This window comes from Ochotona curzoniae, unplaced genomic scaffold (genome assembly GCF_017591425.1).
Source record: "Ochotona curzoniae isolate NIBS_2020 unplaced genomic scaffold, NIBS_Ocur_1.0 contig_392, whole genome shotgun sequence".
NCBI classification, from domain to species: domain Eukaryota; kingdom Metazoa; phylum Chordata; class Mammalia; order Lagomorpha; family Ochotonidae; genus Ochotona; species Ochotona curzoniae.
In genome coordinates this window covers 209,099-231,035 of record NW_024466046.1, presented here as the reverse complement: position 1 = coordinate 231,035, position 21,937 = coordinate 209,099, and the positions used below count along the sequence as shown (strand labels likewise).

At 41.3% G+C, this 21,937-nt stretch overlaps 1 protein-coding gene across 1 annotated transcript in view; it reads right to left on the bottom strand.

Annotated features, from left to right (window-relative positions):
* Positions 1 to 20,438, bottom strand: part of LOC121158917 (beta-galactosidase-1-like protein 3) — a 42,653-nt gene extending 22,215 nt beyond the window's left edge. The window contains exons 1-8 of the mRNA XM_040983931.1: positions 20,353 to 20,438; positions 19,166 to 19,378; positions 10,122 to 10,190; positions 9,385 to 9,489; positions 8,099 to 8,207; positions 6,667 to 6,759; positions 4,968 to 5,049; positions 4,381 to 4,445 (exon numbers count right to left, since the gene is read on the bottom strand). Coding sequence (XP_040839865.1) covers positions 4,381 to 4,445; positions 4,968 to 5,049; positions 6,667 to 6,759; positions 8,099 to 8,207; positions 9,385 to 9,489; positions 10,122 to 10,190; positions 19,166 to 19,378; positions 20,353 to 20,438 — 822 coding nt within the window. The remainder of the gene's footprint in view (positions 1 to 4,380; positions 4,446 to 4,967; positions 5,050 to 6,666; positions 6,760 to 8,098; positions 8,208 to 9,384; positions 9,490 to 10,121; positions 10,191 to 19,165; positions 19,379 to 20,352) is intronic.
* Between the last annotated feature and the right edge of the window lie 1,499 nt (positions 20,439 to 21,937).

Here is a 21,937-nt window from a genome sequence, read left to right as displayed (position 1 = left end):
AACAAAGCTTAGAGTAAAAAGACTTTCCATAGCAAGCAAATCCTTACAGAACTCACCACCACCCAACCAGCCCCACCAGAAATGCAAAGGCAATTACAAGCACAGAGTTAACAATTACAGACATGAACAATACACAGAATCTCAACGGTGCAGAGAAAGAACTATCTAGAAAAAGAATGCAATTATGTGTATTTCATTTCTACTTTTTGGATTAGATTTGATATGCAAAATGCTGAAAGCGAAGTGATTTTTTAGTCTGTGTTAGCACTGTCCCTTGCATATATATTTATTAGGTTTTGCCATCACTGTGCTGTTATGCCTACAAAATGAACTGAGAAGCATTTCATAAGCATTTTCTGAAACAATATATCATTGTGCAATCATTTATTCTTAAAATATTTGCCAAAATTTATCAAATTTTTTAGTCATTCTGGGGTTAGTATTTCAATAAGAATTTACTTACCCCGCTTCATACGCATCTTTTCAAAATTATCTTCCTTACTGTTAAATTTTCAGAATTTTCTAAGATTTACTTATTTTAATTGGAAAGTCAGATATTCAGTGAGGAGGAGAGACAGAGAGGAAGATCTTCCATCCATTATTCACTCCCTAAGCAAATGCAACGGCCGGAGCTTAGCTGAACTGAAGCCAGGAGCCTGGAGCTTCATTCGGGTCCCAAGGTTTTGGGCTGTCCTCAACGGTTTTCCCAGGGCACAAGCAGAAGGCTGGATGGGAAGTGGGGCCGTTGGGATTAGAACTGACACCCATATGGGATTCTGGTGTGCATGCAAGGTGAGGAGTTTACCCACAAGGCTATCATGCTGGGCCCAGAATTTGTTTTTGGAAAACATTGGATTTTTCACACAAATTAGCAAAATTCTCAGCATAAATATATGTAACATTTAAAAACAAAAATAGAACTTTGCCTTGATCTGACAAATCTAAAACCAATCAAATATGTAAAGAAATTTAATCCACCTGTTGAGGAGACATTTGCACTCACGAATTTATCTATTGTACAAAATACTTTTGGGAATCCAGTGAAAGAAAATGAAATCTTTATATAGGAAAGTCGCCTGTCATCCTATATTTACAGCTGTACAATAGCAAAGACATGGAAACAAGCCAGATGCCCATCAGAAGAGGAATAGCTATAGAAACTGTGGTACATCTACTTCACAAAATACTATTCAGCCACTAAAAAGAATGAAAATCTACCATTTGCAACGAAATATTCCCAACCACTAAGCCAATCCTGGAAGAAAAAAAACATCATATGTTCTCTCTGATATAGGAAAACCTTCCTGCAAAATATAAGATCGATAGATATATAGGTAACCATGTGTATACACAGATTTGTCTGGAGGCAAGTATACCATGTCGTAGAGGTACATTGCAGCATGCATTGCTACGTCTGAATGAAAGATGGACTCTGAGGGAAAATGCTAAATATAGCTTTGCAATAGGATGCCGACTTTCTGCCATTGAACATCTACGAAGTCATGATACACTTAAAGAGCAAAGTGATGGACTTATGAGTGCTTTTGAAAAACCATACTATTGTCATAATATAGGGGAAATTAGTTGGACGAGAGAAAACCCTTGAATCTATGGACTGTATCATAAAACTGTGTCACATAATGCAATACGTAATTTATTAAATTTTTAAAAAAGGGTGATCCTGACTTCAGAATGTGTTTGGAAAGATTCCCTCTTGTTCTGTTTTTTGAAATAATTTAAAAAGAATTAATGTTAATTGTTCAACCGTTTGTCAAAATTCAGCAGTGAAGCCTTCTGGTCCCAGACTTTTCTTTGATGACAGAATTTGGTTTTCTTATCCCATCCCCTATTCATCATTGGTCTGTTTAGGTATTCTGTTTCTTTATGATCAATCTTAGTAAGATGTGTGTGTCAGAAAATTTTTATTTCCCATATGTTATCAAATTTGTTGCTGTGTAATTGTCCATAATCTATAATAATCCTTTGTTTTTCTGTGGGAAAAAAACACATATTTACAGTGGCGAACACTATGGAATCAGTGTAATTTCTTAACAAAAGATGTATAGATGACACTAAAGTGTGTATGCATAAGATAGAATACTATTCTTAAAGAAGAAATGATTGAAATTCTGCCATTTGCAACAACATAGATAAGCTTAAAGGACACACTTTTAGGTAAACTAAACTAGATCTTAAAAAAGCAAATATTTCATGTTTTTATTCATATTTCAACCTAAATAAGCTTGTGTCATAGAAGTGAAGTGATCAGAAGAGGGGAGAGAGGAAGGGGGAATTGGAAGACATTAATTTGTGAGCACAGTATTACCATGTGGCAGACCTTGTTCTATATAGTGGGGTGACACAGCTGGACATACTCTAAGTTATTCCTAAATATCCAGGAGAGAAGTTGCTCACGTTGTTAGTAAAATCAAGGTATAAACACTTGAAGGAATGCATATGTTATTTATTCTAATGCAATCATTACACAAAGGATGCCTGTACCAAAAATGTCAAAGTACCTTAATAATATGCATAACTGTGTTTTCATCCAAACTTTTTAAAAGCATCATATTATACTAATAATGCAAACATACTGAAGACCTTTTCATAAAGAAAAGCTGTACATTTTTTAGTATGGCCATTGCTTTGCATATATGAGCTCAAAACTAGATTCAGAAACTTGCCAAAAAGGACAAAGAATTGATTCATGCTACAGCACGGATAACACATGTGTTGCAAAAGACAGATTTTACTATATTTCATAGCTGAGTAGTATTTCATAGTGCATATGTGTGTACACATACACGTGTTTCTGTATCCAGTCATCTGATGATGGACATCCTGGTTGATTTCATATCTTAGCTATTATTAATTTTCATATAATAAACACATGTATAAAAATAACTCATCGGGCCCGGGGCGGTGGCGCAAGTGGTTAAGGTCCTCGCCTTTCACGCCCGGGATCCCATATGGGCGCCGGTTCTAATCCCGGCAGCCCCTCTTCCCTTCCAGCTCCCTGCCTGTGGCCTGGGAAAGCAGTTGAGGACGGCCCAAAGCTTTGGGACCCTGCACCCGCATGGGAGACCCGGAAGAGGCTCCTGGCTTCAGATTGGCATAGTATCGGCCCGTTGCGCTCACTTGGGGAATGAATCATTGGACGGAAGATCTTCCTCTCTGTCTCTCCTCTCTGTATATCCGCCTTTCCAATAAAAAGTAATAAAACTAAATCTTAAAAAAAATAACTCATCCTGATTTGGTTTCCTGTGTTAATAATTTGTATTAGGTTGGAAAATGTGTAGAAATTGACAAGTGTCATTTTCTCTTTGATCAATATTTATGGAGTAGTGGGAAAAGCTGAAATGAGAGCAATGGAGTTGCAATGTACAAGGTTTGGGCAAGGGATGGCTCTGTATGTGCCAGAAATGGTTGTAAATTGTGGGCTGCAACCAGAAACGAAGGCTAGTATGCAGTCACAAGAGGATTAGGAGAACTTGGCAGTGGATGTGAACGTAATGGCCAACCCAAGGGAAAGCTGGGAAAAGCAGAGCCAGCACAGAGGACAACATTCAACATCAGGCTGTTCGGTAGGGAAAGGATATGGCATGGACCATGTTTAGTCTGTTGTGAAACTGCCACAGAGGAAATGCACTGAGAGGAAAGTAGAGACTTCTCAATTCCTGTTAAGTAATAAAGAAATAATACCACGGATTCTCAGGACTTGCAGCATTTGGCTGGAAAACAGCAACATTAACAAAACAAGGTATTGATTGATTTCTGAGATCAGTCTTAGAATCATCTATCTCTGAACAGATGATAAGGGTTTATATCTTTAAACCTTCACTATGCTTGGGTCCAGCAAGGTAGCCTAGCAGCTAAAGTCCTTGCCTTGCACACACCAGGATCTCATATGCACCCCCATTCATGACCTGGCAGTCCCACTTCCAATCCAGCTACCAGCTTGTGGCCTGGGAAAGCAGGCAAAGAAAGGCCCAAAGTCTTGGGAACCTGTGCCCCTGTGGGAGATCCGACTGAAACTCCTACTTCCTGGCTCCTGGCTTCAGATGAGCTCAGCACTGGCCTCTGCCGCTGCTTGGGAAGTGAATCAGCAAATGAAAGATCTTTCTCTGTGTTTTTTTGACTTTCCAATAAAAAAATAAATGAATCTTAAAAAAAAAAGAAAAACTTCACTAATCTTAGACATTTGCACAGTGTGATCTCTAAGCCGAAATGATGGTAGCGGGAAGTCTTCCTAATTCTCCAAACATAAAAACAAATGCTCCTGAAATGACTGGCAACTATGCTAGGGCTCCCTGACACCAGACACACAGGCTATGAGTAGTGGAAGAAGAGATAAGATACTTCATCTTTCAGATATCTTACCTGTACTTGATGCAGCAATTTAAACATTCTCTGACACAGTGTTCTTTGATTGACTGTGGCCAAGGCTGTAGAGAGAAAAGACATGTCTACTGAGGCATTGTGATATGTGCCAACAAGGAAGAGCTGAAGACCCATATGCCTATCCCTATATTATTCATTTACTATTGCCACTGAGAGTTTCCATTTGCTGCTACTTAGTATCCAAACGTGTGTACACAGAAGCCTGAGGCAGTAGGATTTCATCCCGGACTGGGTTACTTGATTTTCTAGAAACACCCCATGTTGGTGGATTGGCAGGGTTGTTAAACTCTCCTAGCTTTAGGCAAAGATTCCTAGCAATGCAACTGCTGTGACGAAGGTAACATGCTCAGGGTGAAGGGTTTCCTCATGATCTGTCCGAGACAACAGCAGCAGCAGCAGCAGCAAGGAAAAGCCACAAAATCCGAGAACACTGAGCAGATACGTAGGTCCTCACACGCTGGAATACAAGTCTGAAGAACTCGGGCAAATGGGCATTGGAGAGCTTAAAGTTCACATCAGCGAGGTAAGAGCCCCAGTTATCCCTTCAAACTGTTCTACATCTGTACCTCCTTTAAGTTGACCTTTCCGCACATCATTCATCAAATCAGAGGTCAAAAGCAGCTCCACAATCCCTCTTTTCAGCAGGGCCTGTTGATAAAAAGCAATAACATGAGCTCCTTTTCTTTGTGCCCATTGGAAGAAAACTTGTATAAACAAATTGGGAAATGAACACAACTGGAATAAAACAGCCATGTGTTACTGCGTAACAGTGAAATCAGAATCTGAATATTTTCAAATTAAGAAGTTGGAAGATTACTGGGTTTGTCTCATCCCAGTATTGTTCCAGGGGTGAGCTCCAAAAGTAGATTAAGATGAGATCTGAAAACCCCTAAACCAAGTCCCCTTTGGAAAACATAGAGCGGGGTCTGTTAGGAAACACTCTGGAGGCAGTCGTAAGTTACAGGATGTGAAGGAGAGCAGACAGGAGAACCCTTTGTGCTTTGAGGGACCAAGGACACTGAGCACAGGTCTGCATCACAAACCAAGCAAATTATCCGAGCCTATTCAAGAAAACAAAGCAGCCTTTTCTGCCTTAAAGAAGAGGGACATCTGATAGAAAGCTTATGAGAAAAGTGACCAGAGAGCCGAACTTTCTCCCTGTGATTCTCTTCCCTTCCTTGAACCCTGTTTGGGAACGGTACGAGATTGGCACATCACCTGAAAGAAGTCAGCCACAGAAAGCCAGGTACCCAATAATTCCACCCATGTGTGGAGCTGATGCATGGCTTCAGTGAAGCTGACGGTAAAATGGTGGTGACCAGAATTTGAGAAGAGTAGAGCAGGAGGAAATTGGACAGACTGGTAATACTTGGTAAAAACAGTTATGATGTGCAGTGATGTGAGTATTGGTGAAGATAAAACACCGAGTATTTAAAAATAAGAAAGTAGAAGAAGCAAGATTTCAAATATGCTCACCACAAACAGTAAGTATTCAAGGAGAAGGATGTATTTATTGTGCTTTGAGTATGACACACTGTATCAAAATATGGCATAATATTAATATTTTTGAATATATAAACATATATTTCTAAAAAATATAATATCTGCTGTGAATTATTGATGCATTGATGCCAGCCATGAGCAAAGGTTCAAGAGACAAATGACTCAGATTGGATCCAATTCTAGACAGAATCCATCACTTCCACTGAGGCCTATGATGTATTTTGCCCATCTTCCTTGCATAGCAGGTGAGCTGCATGCTTTTTGTGAACAGAGCTGATGATGGGTCAGCTCAGACCCTGAAGCCTCTAGCCCTATTCATTACACTGATCAGGCATACAATCTGGACTGGAACCTCATCAGCCTTTGAATATGGAAATTCAGAGACAAGAAGCTCCAACATCAGGGAGGACAATGCACAGGACTGCAGGTACAGCCTGACCGGGAATGTCACTCTGTGAGGGAACAAAAGGATGCATGGGCCCCTATGTAGACACCTAGTAACCACTATCATCAACTCATTGACCACTATTTACTGTACTTGCACATTCACTAACCGCAGCTTTAATGATTCATATTTAACTCTAAATATTCCTGATTGTACTGATGATATTATAAATTCATAGTGGAATTAAACTTTGGCTTAAATATCCTTACAGTGCATGTTAGCCCTATTACTGCAGGAAGAAATTAGAAATGCATGCCAGAAAAATACAGTTTATAGAAGGAAACATATAAATGAAGAAACACACAAAGTGTTATTACCTCTTTGATATAAGGCATGTAGTTTTCATCCTTGTTAAATGTACCATATTCATTCTCCACTTGGAATGCAATGACAGGGCCTCCATGGCGGTACTGAGACACAAGCATATGAGGGTTGAAACATAAGGTTACCAGGGTTCAAACTTACAATGAGTTTGCTGAAGAAGATAACATATATTTTGGGTACATGCGAAGCCAAGCTTCCTGAAGACTCGGCCTCTGTCTCCTCCTGGGCACTCAAAATGGGGCAGAAATCCTCCTCTCTGTGTTTTCTTCTATGTCATACCAGTTACCACTAGAATATGAACTCTGAAACCTGCGGCTCTGTCCCTTATTACACACTGACCCAGGTTCCACATCTGGAAGTTCAATGACTGCTGTGGGCTGAGGAGTTGACTAGCACTCGTTAAGTCGTTAAGCCGAGCACTACCGGGAGTGGGCTTGGGGCTAGAAGCACCTGGTCTCGGCTGTATCCAATATGCTCTAATGAGGGTGTGGGTAAAGAGTAAACAAGAAGTAGATGAAAGGTCAAGAGAGGAGGCAATAAAGAGAGGCCTCAGAGAGAGGCTTTCACTATCACTGTTCTCCTGTTGGTGCCTCATCCCTCAGACCCTCACTGTGCCCACGTTACTGGCAATGCTGGTGGAACAAGCGACTATCCAAACCTTCCTATGTTAAAAGCAGCTTCCAAACCTAATGGTGATGGAGCTAGCGATTGAGGTTTGAAGAATGAACTAGGGTTAGATAAGGTCATGGGGTGGTCATAACTTGCTGTCTCAGTGGTGGTACCAATATCTAACCGTGTCATTTCAATTTGCAGGGCAGAACATGGCAGAAGATCAAGTCTTTTCCACAACTGACAATCAGATGATCTGCCACTCTCTATCAACTATTCAACCCGTGGGATGTTATTACACACAAGAAAAATTGACTATCTTGTGACATCGGAAAGAGGCATCCTTATTCCATGCAGTCTCATAAGATAACAACATTCCTGTGTGCTAGAACCAAATGCTTCTGCCGCCTGCTCAGGAGTGTGGCTCCTGGAACAGCTCTACACCTTTGTAAACTTCTCTTCAGCCCTCTCCTCAGACAGTGACCACCACCACCATGGGTGCTTAATCAGGATCTTCCTTCACATCAGAGTGATGGGTAGAGGTCTGAAAATGCAACCTCCCCATAACAGTTCTCTCTCTCTTCCTCATTGACTATGTGCAACTTATGTTCTATGTGATGCTGTTCTTTAGAGGCCCTGATGACCGTACAGGACAAGTGAAAGCTTCTGCCCTCAAGCTGATGGTACAGAATCTAAGAGCCCAGGAATGTCAGCTTCATGTTTTATATGTGCAGATTGTGGCCTATTCACAGGTGGAATCAGAACAAATTCTCTCCCTACAGTAAAGGAATTAAGGAAACACTTCCTGGGCCTTACCTGGAGAGGAACCATTATGGGGACCAGAAGATCAAAATATCTGTCCACTGATTCAACAAAGCCTTTGTCAGTTGTCCTAATTCGGGACTTGGGATCCTGCAGTAGCCAGCTAGGGGCAAGGAAAGACAGACTTAGTGCAGAGAGGAAGGCGGGAGAACATAACCCCAGGTCCTTCTCTAAGCCCCCCCCTTTTTGGAGCTCCATCACCATCTAGCTCATGCCCGGAACCCTGTTACAGTTAACAGTCCTGCAAAGGCTGCATCTGGTTAAGCTCTTGTACCACTCCCAGCTTGTAGGGTTTATAGGAAATCATTATTCCATTGCAGAGGCACCTCATGATTCTAGAAGAAATTTCAGGTCTCTCTAGTCAGTTCGAGAATCTGAGCCTGGTTAGGCTCCCACACCGGCTTTCATGAGTCTCTCTCACACTCAAATTATCTTTCAAACACGTTAAGATCATTTTTCATGAATGCCATATGTGTTCCTTGGGAAAGGCTCACATTTCTCCTATGACCCAAGATGTACATGCTGGGTAGGAACTACCATTTCATAAACCTCTTTGCTCTTGTCACTGGGGAAGTGCCAGGTGTCAAACTGATCAGCACGCATAACAGTTACTTCCATAAAAGTGCACATCTGTCAGGCTCAGCCTTTTTGCGCACCTGAGTTGGACCAGAGGAGAAATCCATTGTAAAAAAAAAAAAAAAAAAAAAAAAAAGCAATGATTTCAGGTGGATCTGAGGAGGGAAGGTGTTTATCTTAAAGCATAGCTGAGAATTAAATCAGGATTCCCATCTAATGTTTCAGGCCAAAGAAGTAGATCCTGGATTTCTCAACCAAATTTCATGTATTGGGGCTGAGAGCTAGATATGTCAAAAACAAGCAAACACATCTCCTGCAACAACAAAGAAAGAGATAGGGTGAGGTGAAATGAATGCAACAAAGTAAGAGAAATGCCAGCAGGATTTGACTCTCTGGGCAAAATGCTTTTGTTTCCTTCCTTCTCCATGCATGAGGAAAATAGAGTTGTCTGTTTTGGGGTACAGAAGAGGTCAGGCCTCCTATGGCTCTTCCTCCCTTTACACCCTGTCATGCTATTGGCACGAACCAGGGTATCCATCTCCTCTTCTGTTCTTTGCAATGAGAATGGCCATGAAACCTGCTCCTTGCCACAGCTCTCAGACTGCATGTGAGAGATGCACCTAAATCCCATGCAATAAGCACTTTGTCAGTGGAGGTTGTTGTCACTGTCCTTATCATTACTTTATGTGAAGCAAATAGTTTACTATGCCACAGTTCTGATGTCATAGTCCGGCTTACCTGCACAGACATAGGGGCCTGGACGCAGAATCACCCACAGGCCGAGCTCCTCTGCAATCATCACAAAGGCCCTGGGAAGCAAAAACTCCTCAATATCACACATGATTCCATAGTAGAGTCTGGGCAGCATGCAGTCTGCACATACTGGGGGGTGAAGCAGCTGCCTACCTCTCCCCCATCCTCTCACTGCCAGGGACACAGGTGAGGGAACACCCGAAGAGCAGGGCATCCCTATCCCAGGTGGGAGAACGAAGATCCTGCCATCTAGGCATCTACTGGCTGCTAGCCTCAGAGCCTCAGCAGAGCATTACTTGTGTATCAGGCAGGAAACAGTGGTAATAGCAGTAAATCTACAACAACCTTGCTAATCCAGATAAAAGACTCATCATCCAAAGTTAATAGGTCCCGTTGCAGGTATTGGTCCCATTTCATTGGCCAATGGTCTAGAAATGCAGAGTGGAATGTCCCCAGTGATTGCAGGACTGGCCTATCTGGGAGGCAGCACACACCTGGGCAGCATCCCACCTTGATGCTGGTAACAGGGCTTTCAGCACAGAGTCAGCACACGGCTGGGCAGCATCCCACTCTGGTCCTGAGAACAAGACTCTCAGCACAGAGGCAGGACATGGCTGGGCTCCTAATCCACCCATGTAACCACCTATCAGAGTCCTCCTCTTGCTCCAGAAACATCAACCCCACATACTTCAGGTCCAAGTTTCCAGAGAAGTCAAATTTGCCCCTTTCTGGCTCGTGCAGGTTCCAGGGAATGTAGCTAGAAAAGAGAAGAGGGAAAAATCCTAAAAAACTTATTGCTTTCTTACAAATTTTTGAGGTCATCCTCAGACCCATGCTAAAACTGGCATAGTGCTACTGCAGAATAAATGGTACTTATCCACTGAATTAAACTTTTATTTCAAAAACAAATCTACATAGTTTCCTTCTTAGCTACCCAACTATTTTCCTGTTGTTCTAGATTCTATGGGTTTTGGTATAATTTTCCCATTCACTCTCTCAGCCACTAAAAGGAATAATGAAAGACAAAATGTATGGTATGCACTTAATATTTCTCAGTGGCAGTTAAACTATAAAGAAAAAAAATCCACAAATAAATAAAACAAGTGGGTGATTTCTGTGTGGTTCCCGGAGATAGAATGCAGAAATGACTCCCAGTGGAACTTGAGAAGAGCAGTGGCAAGCCTAGCTCCATGACACAGCAGGAAAAAGGCACTGCCTGAGGCTTTGGCCCTCCATATGGGCTCCAGTCTGTGTTCTCACAGCTGTATATCCAATCCAGCATGCTGCCCATGTCCATGGAAAACAATGGAGGATAGCACAAGTCATGGGACCCCTACATCAATGTGAGAGAACCAGAGATAGCCCCTGGATCCTGGTCTCAGATCAACCCAGCTCCATGCATAGCCACCATTTGGAAAGTTAATAAGCAGAAGGAAGCTCTCTCTCTCTTTCTCTCTCTCTCACATGCAGACTTTCCAATACAACAGTAAATTGTTTCCAATAAGACTTGTGGTTTTTAGTCCACAGTAGCCATCATATTAAATAGCAAAAGTTGACAGCACTTTCTCCTAACATCAGGAACAAGACAATATATCCATTCTTGTCAATTTTACTGAAAAGTGATTAGAATTTTAGCTAGAGAGCCTAAAGCAATGGCCCAATGGTTAAATCCTTGCCTGGAAAGTGCCAAGATCCCGTATGTGGGATGGCTCATGTTTTGGCTGCTCCACTTCCCATTCAGCTCCCTGCTTGTGGCCTGGCATAGCAGTCAAGGATGGCCCAAAGCTTTGGGGGCCCTATACCCAGATGGGAGACCTGGTAGAAGCCCCTAATTCCTGGCTTTAGTTGAGCTCAGCTTCAAACATTGTGGCTACTTGGGACGTAAATCAGCAATGGAAGATCTTTCTGTCTTTCCTTCTCTCTATAAATCTGAATGTCCAATGAAAACAAATAAATCTTAAAAAAAAAATAGAGAGGGGGCCCAGCACGATGGTGTAGTGATTAAGGTCCTTTCCTTGCATGCCGGGGGTCCCATATGGGTGCCGGTTCTAATCCTGGCAGCCCCACTTCCCATCCAGCTCCCTGTGTGTGGCCCGGGAAAGCAGCCAAGCACGGCCCAAAGCCTTGGGACACTGCACCCCCTTCAGAGGCCCGGAAGAGGCTCCTGCCTTTGGATTGGCTCAGCTCCAGCCATTGTGGCCATTTGGGAGTGAATCATCGGACAGAAGATCTTCCTCTCTGTCTCTCCTCTCTGTATATCCGCCTTTCCAATAAAAATAAAATAAATCTTAAAAAAAAAAATAGAGAGGGCCCAGCGTGATGGCATAGTGGTTAAAGTCCTCGCCTTGCACATGCTGGGATCCCACATGGGCACCAGTTCTAATCTGGCAGCCCCGCTTCCCATCCACCTCCCTGCTTGTGGCCTGGGAAAGCAGTCCAGGACAGTCCAAAGCCTTGGGACCCTGCACCTGCGTGGGAGACCTAGAAGAAGTTCCTGGCTCCTGGCTTCGGATCAGCTCAGCTCCAGCCATTGTGGCCAACTAGAGAGTGAACCATTGGATGATAGATCTTCCTTTCTGTCTTCCCTCCTCTTTATATATCCGCCTTTCCAGTAAAAATAAATAAATCTTAAAAAAAAAGAAAAAATAGATTTCTACCCAGAGAAATTAGACAAAAGTAAGACGAAAGCCTAAAACTAGGAACGGAAATTCAAAATAACTATCTATGTATCTTATTAACGGTCTAAGTATCTATACTATATGGTACTGTATATACTACAATCTATGCACGGAAAAAAATCGAAAGATTACAGCAAAACATTATAAATGATAAATGAACTCAGTAAAGGTACAGGATAGAAAACTCAACATAAAATCAATAATATTTTATATGCCGATAACACCTTTTATGAATACCTAGATTACAAAAGTTAGAGAGTCAAAACCAATTCTCGCAGGACAAGCCAAATCTTCAAGTAGCAAGATTAAATAAACACAGCAATCATGACAAAACAATCGATTTCAAGACACACCTGAGAGTCATGGGGGCACAGAAACGAATAACTAGACCAGTGGAACAGAAAACACATTATAGTTACAGGAAACTAATCTACACTTCTTTAGTCAATTGATTCTTTACAGAAGAGCCCTAAAAAGTGACAGATCTTTCAATAAATTGTCCTGCGTAACTGAATACCAGGTGCAGGAGATAGAACTTAAACCCTGCTTCCCCACTTCTCCCCCATCCAAAAACTCAAAGTGGGTCAACAACATAAATGGAAGACATGAAACACTAAAATTACTAGAAGAAAACCGTAGAAACAACAACTCAAGACACCGATCGAAGTTATAACTTTATGGATGAGCCATTTAAAGTACGGAAAACAAAGTGAGCATCAAAAACAGGGCTGTTACCAGGCCATGATGCTTCTACACAGCAAAAGAAATCATCAACAGAGGGAAAAAACAAGCCAAGATCGGAAGAATTACTTGCCAGCTTTTCATTTGAAAAGTCTGGAGTTCATTCAGAATATGCAAGGAGCTTAAAAAAAAAAAGGCTAAAAGAAAAAATACCATATAGTTTCAGCTCAATTTAAAAGTAGACATTAAAAATATATTGCTGCGAAAGAATTTTATTTCATTTTCAAAGACAAAAGAAAGCTTTGCTGGATAAGTTATCCTAGGCCGACAATTTTTTTTCTTTTAGAATCTGGACTATGTCACTCCATTTTCTTCTTGCCTGTAGAGTTTCCTGTGAGAGATCTCCTATGAGTTCAATTGGCATTCCTTTATATGTCACTTGATTTTTTTTCTCATGCACATTTAAGGATCTTATGCTTATGTTCAATTGAAGAGAGCTTGATGAGCATGTGTCTTGGTGAAGATCGCTTTTGATCAAGCCTGTTGGGAGTTCTGTGCCCCTCCTGGATCTTGTTTCCCAATTCTTTTTCTAGATGAGGGAAATTTTTTCCGTTATTATTTCATTAAATACATTTGCAAACTCAGCTTCTCTTTCTGCACCTTCCGGGACTCCCATAACTCTTAGATTTGGCCTCTTAATAGGGTCTAGCAGAGACACACCTCACCAACAAAAATCAGCGGAAATTATATCGCATGGGTTTTGTTGTTTTTTGTTAGTTTCATCTCTTCAAAAAACATTTTCTTCTGATTAAATCATTCAATGACCCATAGATCATACAGTAGCATCATTTTCTTCAAGAAGGTTTTTGATTTTTCATTTCTTCAGCTACACATTATTCATTTAGTAGCATGTTATTTAACTTCATGGTGTTGTTAATTTCTTTTCTCTTCCTGATGTTGATTTTGTTTCGTGGCTCTTCATTTAAGGGGATGTATAGTGGCTGTGTAATGGAGGCTGTCATATCTAGTAACATGTCATTTAGCTTCATGGCTTTGTTCATTTCGATTTTTCTTTCTATTGTTGATATTGTATAGTGACTTTTCATTTGAGGGGATGTACAGTAGCAGTGAAATGGAGACTAACACCCAGGTGTGAGGATGCAACATAGTATGCATTTCTACTTCCAGACAAAGATAGACTTACAATGAAATTGTTCACTATATCTTGACAATAGGATTCTGGACTCTCTGCCATTGTCCATGCCCTCAATGATGGACATGTGACTGTGTATGAAGAACTACATTTTAGTAATGATATAGAGGAACTAGGTGGCAGGGGGATGGAACTGGGGAAGGGGATAAGGGAAATTGCAGGAGCCTGTGGAACTGTACCATAAAATGATAATGATAATAATTGTAATAAAATGTAAATATATATATATATTGCACAATTCTCATATGATTATCAATCACAGAAACAGATGTCCAAGCCATGAGGCAGGACCTACATAGTTGTGCAATGGGCTAAACCACAGTCTGAAAGCCCATTGCACGTATCAGAATATCTAGGGAAGTTCTGGATCCTCTGCTTCTGATCCAGCTGATGCTAACAGGAAAGAGTGGGAGATGGCTCAGGTGTCTGGGTTTCTGCCACACACCTGGGGGATCAGGTTGGATGTGGCCCGTCCTAGATCTGGATATTGTGGCCACCTGGGAAGTGGCAACAGGATGGAAAATATTCTATGTCCAGAAACACAAAATAATTTTTTAAAGAATAATTTCAATGTGATAAAATCTCACTGTAGTGAGAATGGCTAGTGTTAAAGAGACCAAAATAGAGTTAGGATTTCAGATTAGTGGTTAAATATGGCATGTTTCACATCACAATGACTGGGTTAATCCTTGGCTACAAATCCTTTACTCACACTCCTCACAGCAGTGAAGGTAGTCACTGTGTTTCAGCCAATCATGCAGGAGACCTGAAGTGAGTTCCTAGCCCTTCAACTTATCTTAAAATAGCAAGTGTGATTTTTATTTTTACAATATGCAATTTTTTAACACTTTCATTGGGAGTCCATTTTTATTTAGCAGCAGAAATGCATACTGCAATGTATCTTCATTTCTCAGTGTGCCATTTTCCTTTAGCTGTTGATCTTGCATCTTACAGTAAGGTTGCCTTATATCACAGAGAACACATCATATTTGTACTTTTGAGATTTGCTTATTTCAGTAAATATATTGTTGCTATAAATGTAGGATTGAGGTCACGTTCTCACATGAATTCATTTCCTTTAGATATATTCCCAGGAGGGGGCTAGCTGGGTCATATGGTAGCTCAGTTTTCAGTTCTCTTAGCATTCTCTTCACCGATTTTCATAATCACTATACTAGCCCACCACATCCAACTTGGGTGTCACCCTGGACACTGGCCAGACTACCCTGGCTGCAAGGCACAGAGGCATAGTTTAAAGATAAAAAGCATCATGGGGGGAGAGTTATGGGAGGGGTGGTGGGGGGGGATCCCAGTGCCTATAAAACTGTATCACATAATACAATGTTATTAACAATAAAAAAAGTGAATTGCAAAAAAAAAATGTAGTCTTCTTCACACGTTTCAGTTAACATGCATATGTTTTCATTAAGAACTATGAGCAAACACACATATGAACAAATAGAAATTACTCAAAGTAGAGTTAAGATATATCACACATTCAAATCATGTGGCTTAATGTGGTTTTATTTAGAAAAATATAGTGAGGATGTGTGTTGTTCTAAATATTTTTTGCCAACCTGTATCTTTTTACCCTTAACTTGTTGTTCTACATCATGTGTACATAGTGAATCATGAATCATTAAAATTACTTGCTCTCCTGAAAAAAAAATTCTTTTGGCAAAAAAAAAGGATAAAAAGCATCAAAAGAAAAAACCAACTATAATTTACACAAATGCCTAAAAATAGACATACAAAAACAAGGAAGACACAATGACTTCCACAAAGGACCACAGCTCACCATAATTTGATTATGAGGATGAAAATCTTGATCAAATGTTGAAAAATGAATGGAAAAATGATAACATTACTCAACAGCACACAGAAACAAATTCTTGAGACTAAGAAACACATTGATTATATGGAAGAAATATTATGCAAAGAGATTGAGAACTGACTGTGGCATGGTGGTGAACCCACCAACACACCTCCTGATATCTAGTCAAGTGCTTCTTGCAAGCCATAAAAGCATCACACAAAGATAATAGCCATCAGAGTTTTTTTTTTTTTTAAAGAACTTGGTGGCAATAAAGTGGAATCTAATCATTTGTTTGTAGAAAATGAAGGAAGGGCTTGATTTTCAGATCAAGGCAAATTTCCAGTGAGAAAGTAAAGCAAAATAGTGGACATTATATGGGACAGGAGTACAGAGCTCATAAGCTGCATTTGAGGTTGGCTGTATTGGGGCCACCAGGGGCCAGTGTGAGCTATGACTCACCAGCACTTCAAGTAAGTTAACTGCACCAAAGATTTTGGGAGAAGCTAAGACACAGAGTGCCAACTGGAGTGTTCAAGAAAGTGCCAGGCATAGAATGTCATAACCCACATTGACTCTCTGCCCAGACAAGCACTAGAAGGAGGGAGAGATCCTATTGGGTCACCATGGAGAAGGAATATTCTCCTTTATTTTTTATTTTCCTATAGAATGCCTGAACTGGTGGTAAGAACCTGTCATTTTTAAATCAGCTAGTCCTATTGCTACATCAGCTTTGGAGTACATAATTCTGTGCTGAGACATGGAAATGGTAAATGCGTGCTCCTCCTCAACTTTGAATTGGTACACGTACGTCACTGGAAGTGGCACATACAACTCCTATCCCCAGCATTGAGCCCCAAGAGAAGGAGCTGCTCCATCCACTCAGGTGGAACAACCAGAAGTGGCTGGATCAGGGGCCAGTACTGCAGCATTGTGGGTCAAGAATCCACACCGCCTGTTGTGAGCATCCAGTACAGGTGCAGGTTATGTTACAGCTACTCCACTTTGACTCAGATCTCTGGTAAGGAGCCTGGGAAAGCAACCAAGAGTTACCCAGGGTCTTGGGCACTTGGACCCTTGCATGAAACCTGGAAAAGCTCTAGGCTTATATAACTGAGAGAGTATGGACATCAATGCTCTCTAAAGAACTCAAACCACTCAACAACGGTAAAACAGTGAAGTTAAGAAATGCAGAAGTGCATGAAAATGCATTTCTCAAGTGATGAAATTCAAGTAATCAACAGACATAGGAACATTCAAGTTCACTAGTCATCAAGAAAATGCTAATAGAAACCACAATAAGGTTTCACCTCAGTCAGTTAGAATGACTGTTACCAGAAAATCAAAAACAGCAAATGCTGGTGGGAATGGAAACTAATGCAACTATTATGGAAAATGTTATGAAGGTTCCTGAGATATCTGAGAATAGTCTACCAAAAGTCCCATCCTTCTCACTAATGGGTATCAATCTGTACTGGGATGCTTATAGGAGCTCAATTCACAGTAGCTAAGAAATGGAATCAGCCCAGATGTGGCAACTAAAATACAAATTAAAATAAAAAGAAATAGAAAGATAAAAATTAGGGAGGAGTTACTCAAGTTAACCCTGTTTGCAGATGATATGATTCTCTACATAGGGGATCTAAAGGACTACTGATTCTCAAAACGATCAACAATAGCCTTTTATACACAAACAATTGCATGGTTAAGCAAGAAAATGTAAGCTCACACTCATTCACAATAGCTGCAAAAATGTAAATAACTTGGAATATATTTAACCAAACATATAAGGGATCTCTACAACGAAAATTACAAAACATTTAAAAAGAAAGGAATAGAAGAAGACACAAATGTTGAAGGACATTTTTCATGTTCATGGATTTGTAGCCTTAATCTAATCAAAATGCTTAAACTACCAAAACAATTTACAGAATCAGCGCTATCTGTGTCAAGTTACATACAACATTCTTTTCAGATCTAAAAAAAAAAAAGATGAGAAAGTTTACATGGAATAAGAAGAGATCCCAAAGAGGTGAAATAGTCTTAACAAAAATGAAGCTGGAGGAACGAGGATACCAGACTTTAAGACCTATTACAGGGCAGTTGTAACCAAAACAGCCTGGCACTGGCATAGAAACAGACCTGAACAGAATGGAATGTACAGAAATAAACTCATATATCTACAGACAACTAACATTTCACAACTAACCAAAATCAATCCAGAGTGAAAACATGGACTCCTCAAAAAAATGATCCTGAGAAAAATGGGTCTTTGTATGCAGAAGTGAGAAATAAGACCCTTACGACATATGTCACACACAGAAAATATCATCTGTGAATGAATCAAGGATCTAAATATTTAATTGGACATCATCAAATTGCTGGAGGTGAACTTTAGGGGAACTCTGCAGGACATAGGTGTAGGCAAACATTTTATGGGAAAGATACCGGAAGCAAAAGCAACTAAAGAAAAAGTAAGCAAATGGGATTGGACCAAGTCAAGAGGCTTCTGTACTTCAAAGGAAACTTTCAACAAAGTGGAGAGACAACAGAAAAATAATTGCAAATTATACAACTGACAAAGGTTTAATGACCATAAGCTACAAATAACTTAAGGAACTCAACCACAACAACAAAAAATCCATTAAGAAATGGGAAAAGAACATGAACCCATAGGTTTAATGTTTCCTATGTATTGGTGGAAAGAACTTTGAAACGCACTCATGAGGAGTCTTCAAATAATTTTTGGAAAACAGTTGCTTCTAAAAGTTGTTAGAATGTAAATTTGCATTTTATTTGTGTTTTCTCTTTGCTTCTTAAAGAATCTTTGTGTATCATTAAGTTAAATATTCCTAAGTGCGGGAGAACTCATCACATACACAAAGATATTTAAGGAAGCATCTACCCTGTAGCCAGATAGGATAAAATTGTGCATAGATTTCTCTCTCTCTCTCTCTCTTTTTTCTCTTCTTCTCTTCTCTTCTTTTCTCTTCTCTTCTCTTCTCTTCTCTTCCTCCTCCTCCTCTTTCTTCTTCTTCTCTCTCTCTCTCTCACTCTCTCACTCTCGCTCGTTCCAGACAAAACTGCAGATCTTTCAATTCCTGGTTGAATCAAGCCTATTAAATAACCCTATATTTCTCTACCTCATTCTGTTTCCAAAACGTTGATCATACAGTCATAACAGTGATAGACAAATGCATGAGCACAAAAGGCGACTGCAGGAAGCCTAGGCAGAAGGAAGGTCCCCACTTTGTGTCCCAAGCAGAGTCAAGGCTCAGAGTCAGGCTGCAGCTCCAGGTGCTAGCTCCCCAAAGATCCCGAGGTGAGGGGGCTGGGGCTGTACTCACGTGGTGACAGTGTTGAAGCCACAGGCTTTCAGCTTCAGCAAGCGGTCCCTCCAGTACTCTCTTGGAACCCGGAAGTAGTGGATGGAGCCACCAAAGATACGGAACTTGTGACCATCCAGGGTGAAGTATGCGTGACCCATTCTTGGGCTTTCAGTGCCAAGGCCCACAGATCGGTTTTTCAGGTCCAGGGGGGTCAAATGAGACCAGTTATATCTGCAGAGGGGATGAAGGGGGAGGTCAGAAAGGGACCAAGAATGGGAAAGAGCAGAGACTGCTGAGTCCTCAGGGAAAAGGCAGTTCCTGTGAGCAGGATGCACTATGCACGCGCAGGTGCCCATAATTTCCTCCCAGGGGAAGAGTGCCACCGCTGTCCCTGCCGCTGTTACACAAACCTCGCCTGAGATGGCTGTGCTGTTTGAGCTAGAACACTCCTTTGCATTGTTGAGTGAAGATCGTGATACGACGAGATAAACTGTAGGAAAATGATGGCCAGGAATCTATTCCAGGAGAAACTCGGGCTATCGGGAGAGAGGGACACAAGGACAGGGAATGTGAGACCCCCTAAGGTTTTCCTCCACACCTGGAGAGACCATAGTCACCAACGGAGTGCCTGAAGGTACAGCCTGTCTTAGAGACCCCAAGAAAAAGAACCCAGGCTTCCACTGCTTCACAAGACTCGCCATGCCCAGTCTGTCCTCCTCAGTCTGAACCTGTGGATTGAAAGCACATGGAACACATGCAAGTGGAAAGCTGGAAAAGATCAGCACCTGGCTGAGGAGAGAGGAAGTCCTGTGAGAGCATTTTGTTCCCCTTGGATTTCCCTCTATCCCTCCACCCGACGGTGGGAGCATGCTCAGCATGCTGGGGGAAATGTCTACAGGTGAATTGGCCATAGCTGGCTCACAGTTAGAGATGTGCGGCATGTCTAATACAAAGCTGCAGTTCCAAAAACACTATGACTGACACTAAGAACCTGAAGGGGACAAGGAGATTTGCACATGAGAACACAGAGAGCATGAGGTAGGACTAAGGAAAGGATGCCTGACAGAGTCCTGGGCTGTGGATCTGCTTCAGCAAAGGATAGGCAGCAGCTCTTCACCTGAGAAGGGGCTGGAAGCCCATTGTGCAGTAATCCAGCATCACTCGTTGTAGATTTCAGCAGCTCTTTTCCTCAGCCCCAAACCAACACTGAGGTCCAGAACTTGCTACAGAGGCAGGCTCCTGTCTGCTCTGCAGGGGTGGCCAGGAAGAAATCCTTGTAGTCACCAGTCATGGTATCAGTGATCTGCACACTGAGTACCACAGCCTGGCCACAGTCTTCCCAGCCAAATACCTGGGTCTGGAAGCCTCTTGTGGTGCCAGAGATGGCTAATGGAACTCTGGACCTAGAGCCATCCAGAGCCCATGGCCACGTTGAGCATCTGGACCACCAGACACAGCGTAACTGACCTCTAGTTCTGAGGGAAAGAAAAGGCATTTCTTTCATTGGATTTCCTGAACTGTCTAAGAACCCACTGCCAGTTGGCACAAAACTAAAAGTTAGTGGGAGGAAAGGAAGTGGCCAGCCTAACCCTGGTATACCTGAGAGCAGGATGTCCTGATGCCCCCAGTTCCGTCAATTTACCAAGTGCCCATTATGTTCAGACCCAATGACTCAGATCAGAAGCAAAGGAATCATTTTTGTGTGCAGTTAAAGTTTAGATGGGATAAATAAAGGCTACATCAAGTTTTTACAGAGAACAGTGGAAGCACTGAACGGGGATCAGGCTGCCCCCCAAAATGACACTTTTCCCAATTTATGTATTGATTAGAATGAGATAAGTCTTGGAAGAAACTTAAAAGTGTCTGCAAAGTCCAATAAGTACACAACATGCTTTGGAAATCTTGGAGTGTGACTAGCTGGAAGCTGGCAGGAGGCAGGTCAGGTTGCCAACTACTATGGATGCAGTGCTAAATTTCCAGGAATCAATGGAGAATGAGGGTACAACCATTAAGTGATTCCAAGGAGGAAGTAAATGAGATTTTATTTATATTCATGGTGATTTATGCAAGGTTGAAGCAAAACCAGAAACCAGCAAATCATCCTACAAAGCTGGTGACCCCAGAGTAAGGGTAATGGATTGCCCTATGGTGGAAACTGGAAAAAGAGATGGCTGTAGGTTCAAGGAAGACCTGTGGGTGGAAAGTAGTAGTTCTTTTTTAAAAAATTCTTTTAAAATATTTTATTATTATTATTATCATTATCATTTTATGGTACAGTTCCATAGGCTCCTGCAATTTCCCTTATCCCCTCCCCGTTCCTCTCCCCTTGCCACCTAGTTCCTCTATATCATTACTGAAATGAAGTTCTTTATACACAGTCACATGTCCATCATTGCGGGCATGGACAATGTCAGAGAGTCCAGCATCCTGTTGTCAAGATATAGTGAACAATTTCATTGTAAGTCCATCTTTGTGTGGAAGCAGAGATGCATACTACATCGTATCCTCATCTCTTGATATATTAATCTCCATTTCACTGCTACTGTACATCCCCTCAAATGAAAAGTCACTATACAATTTCAACAACAGAAAGAAAAATAGAAATTTACAATGCCATGAAGTCAAATAACATAGTAGCAGTAGTTCTTAATAATGGCATGAACTCATTGCTCCAGAGCAAATAGTCTAACCCCAATGCTTCTGACCACCTAACTTGTTAGCTTTGAATGAGATCAAGGCAAAGAAGGAAAGGTGGCCCCAACTCCGAATATGCTGTATTTACGTTACATT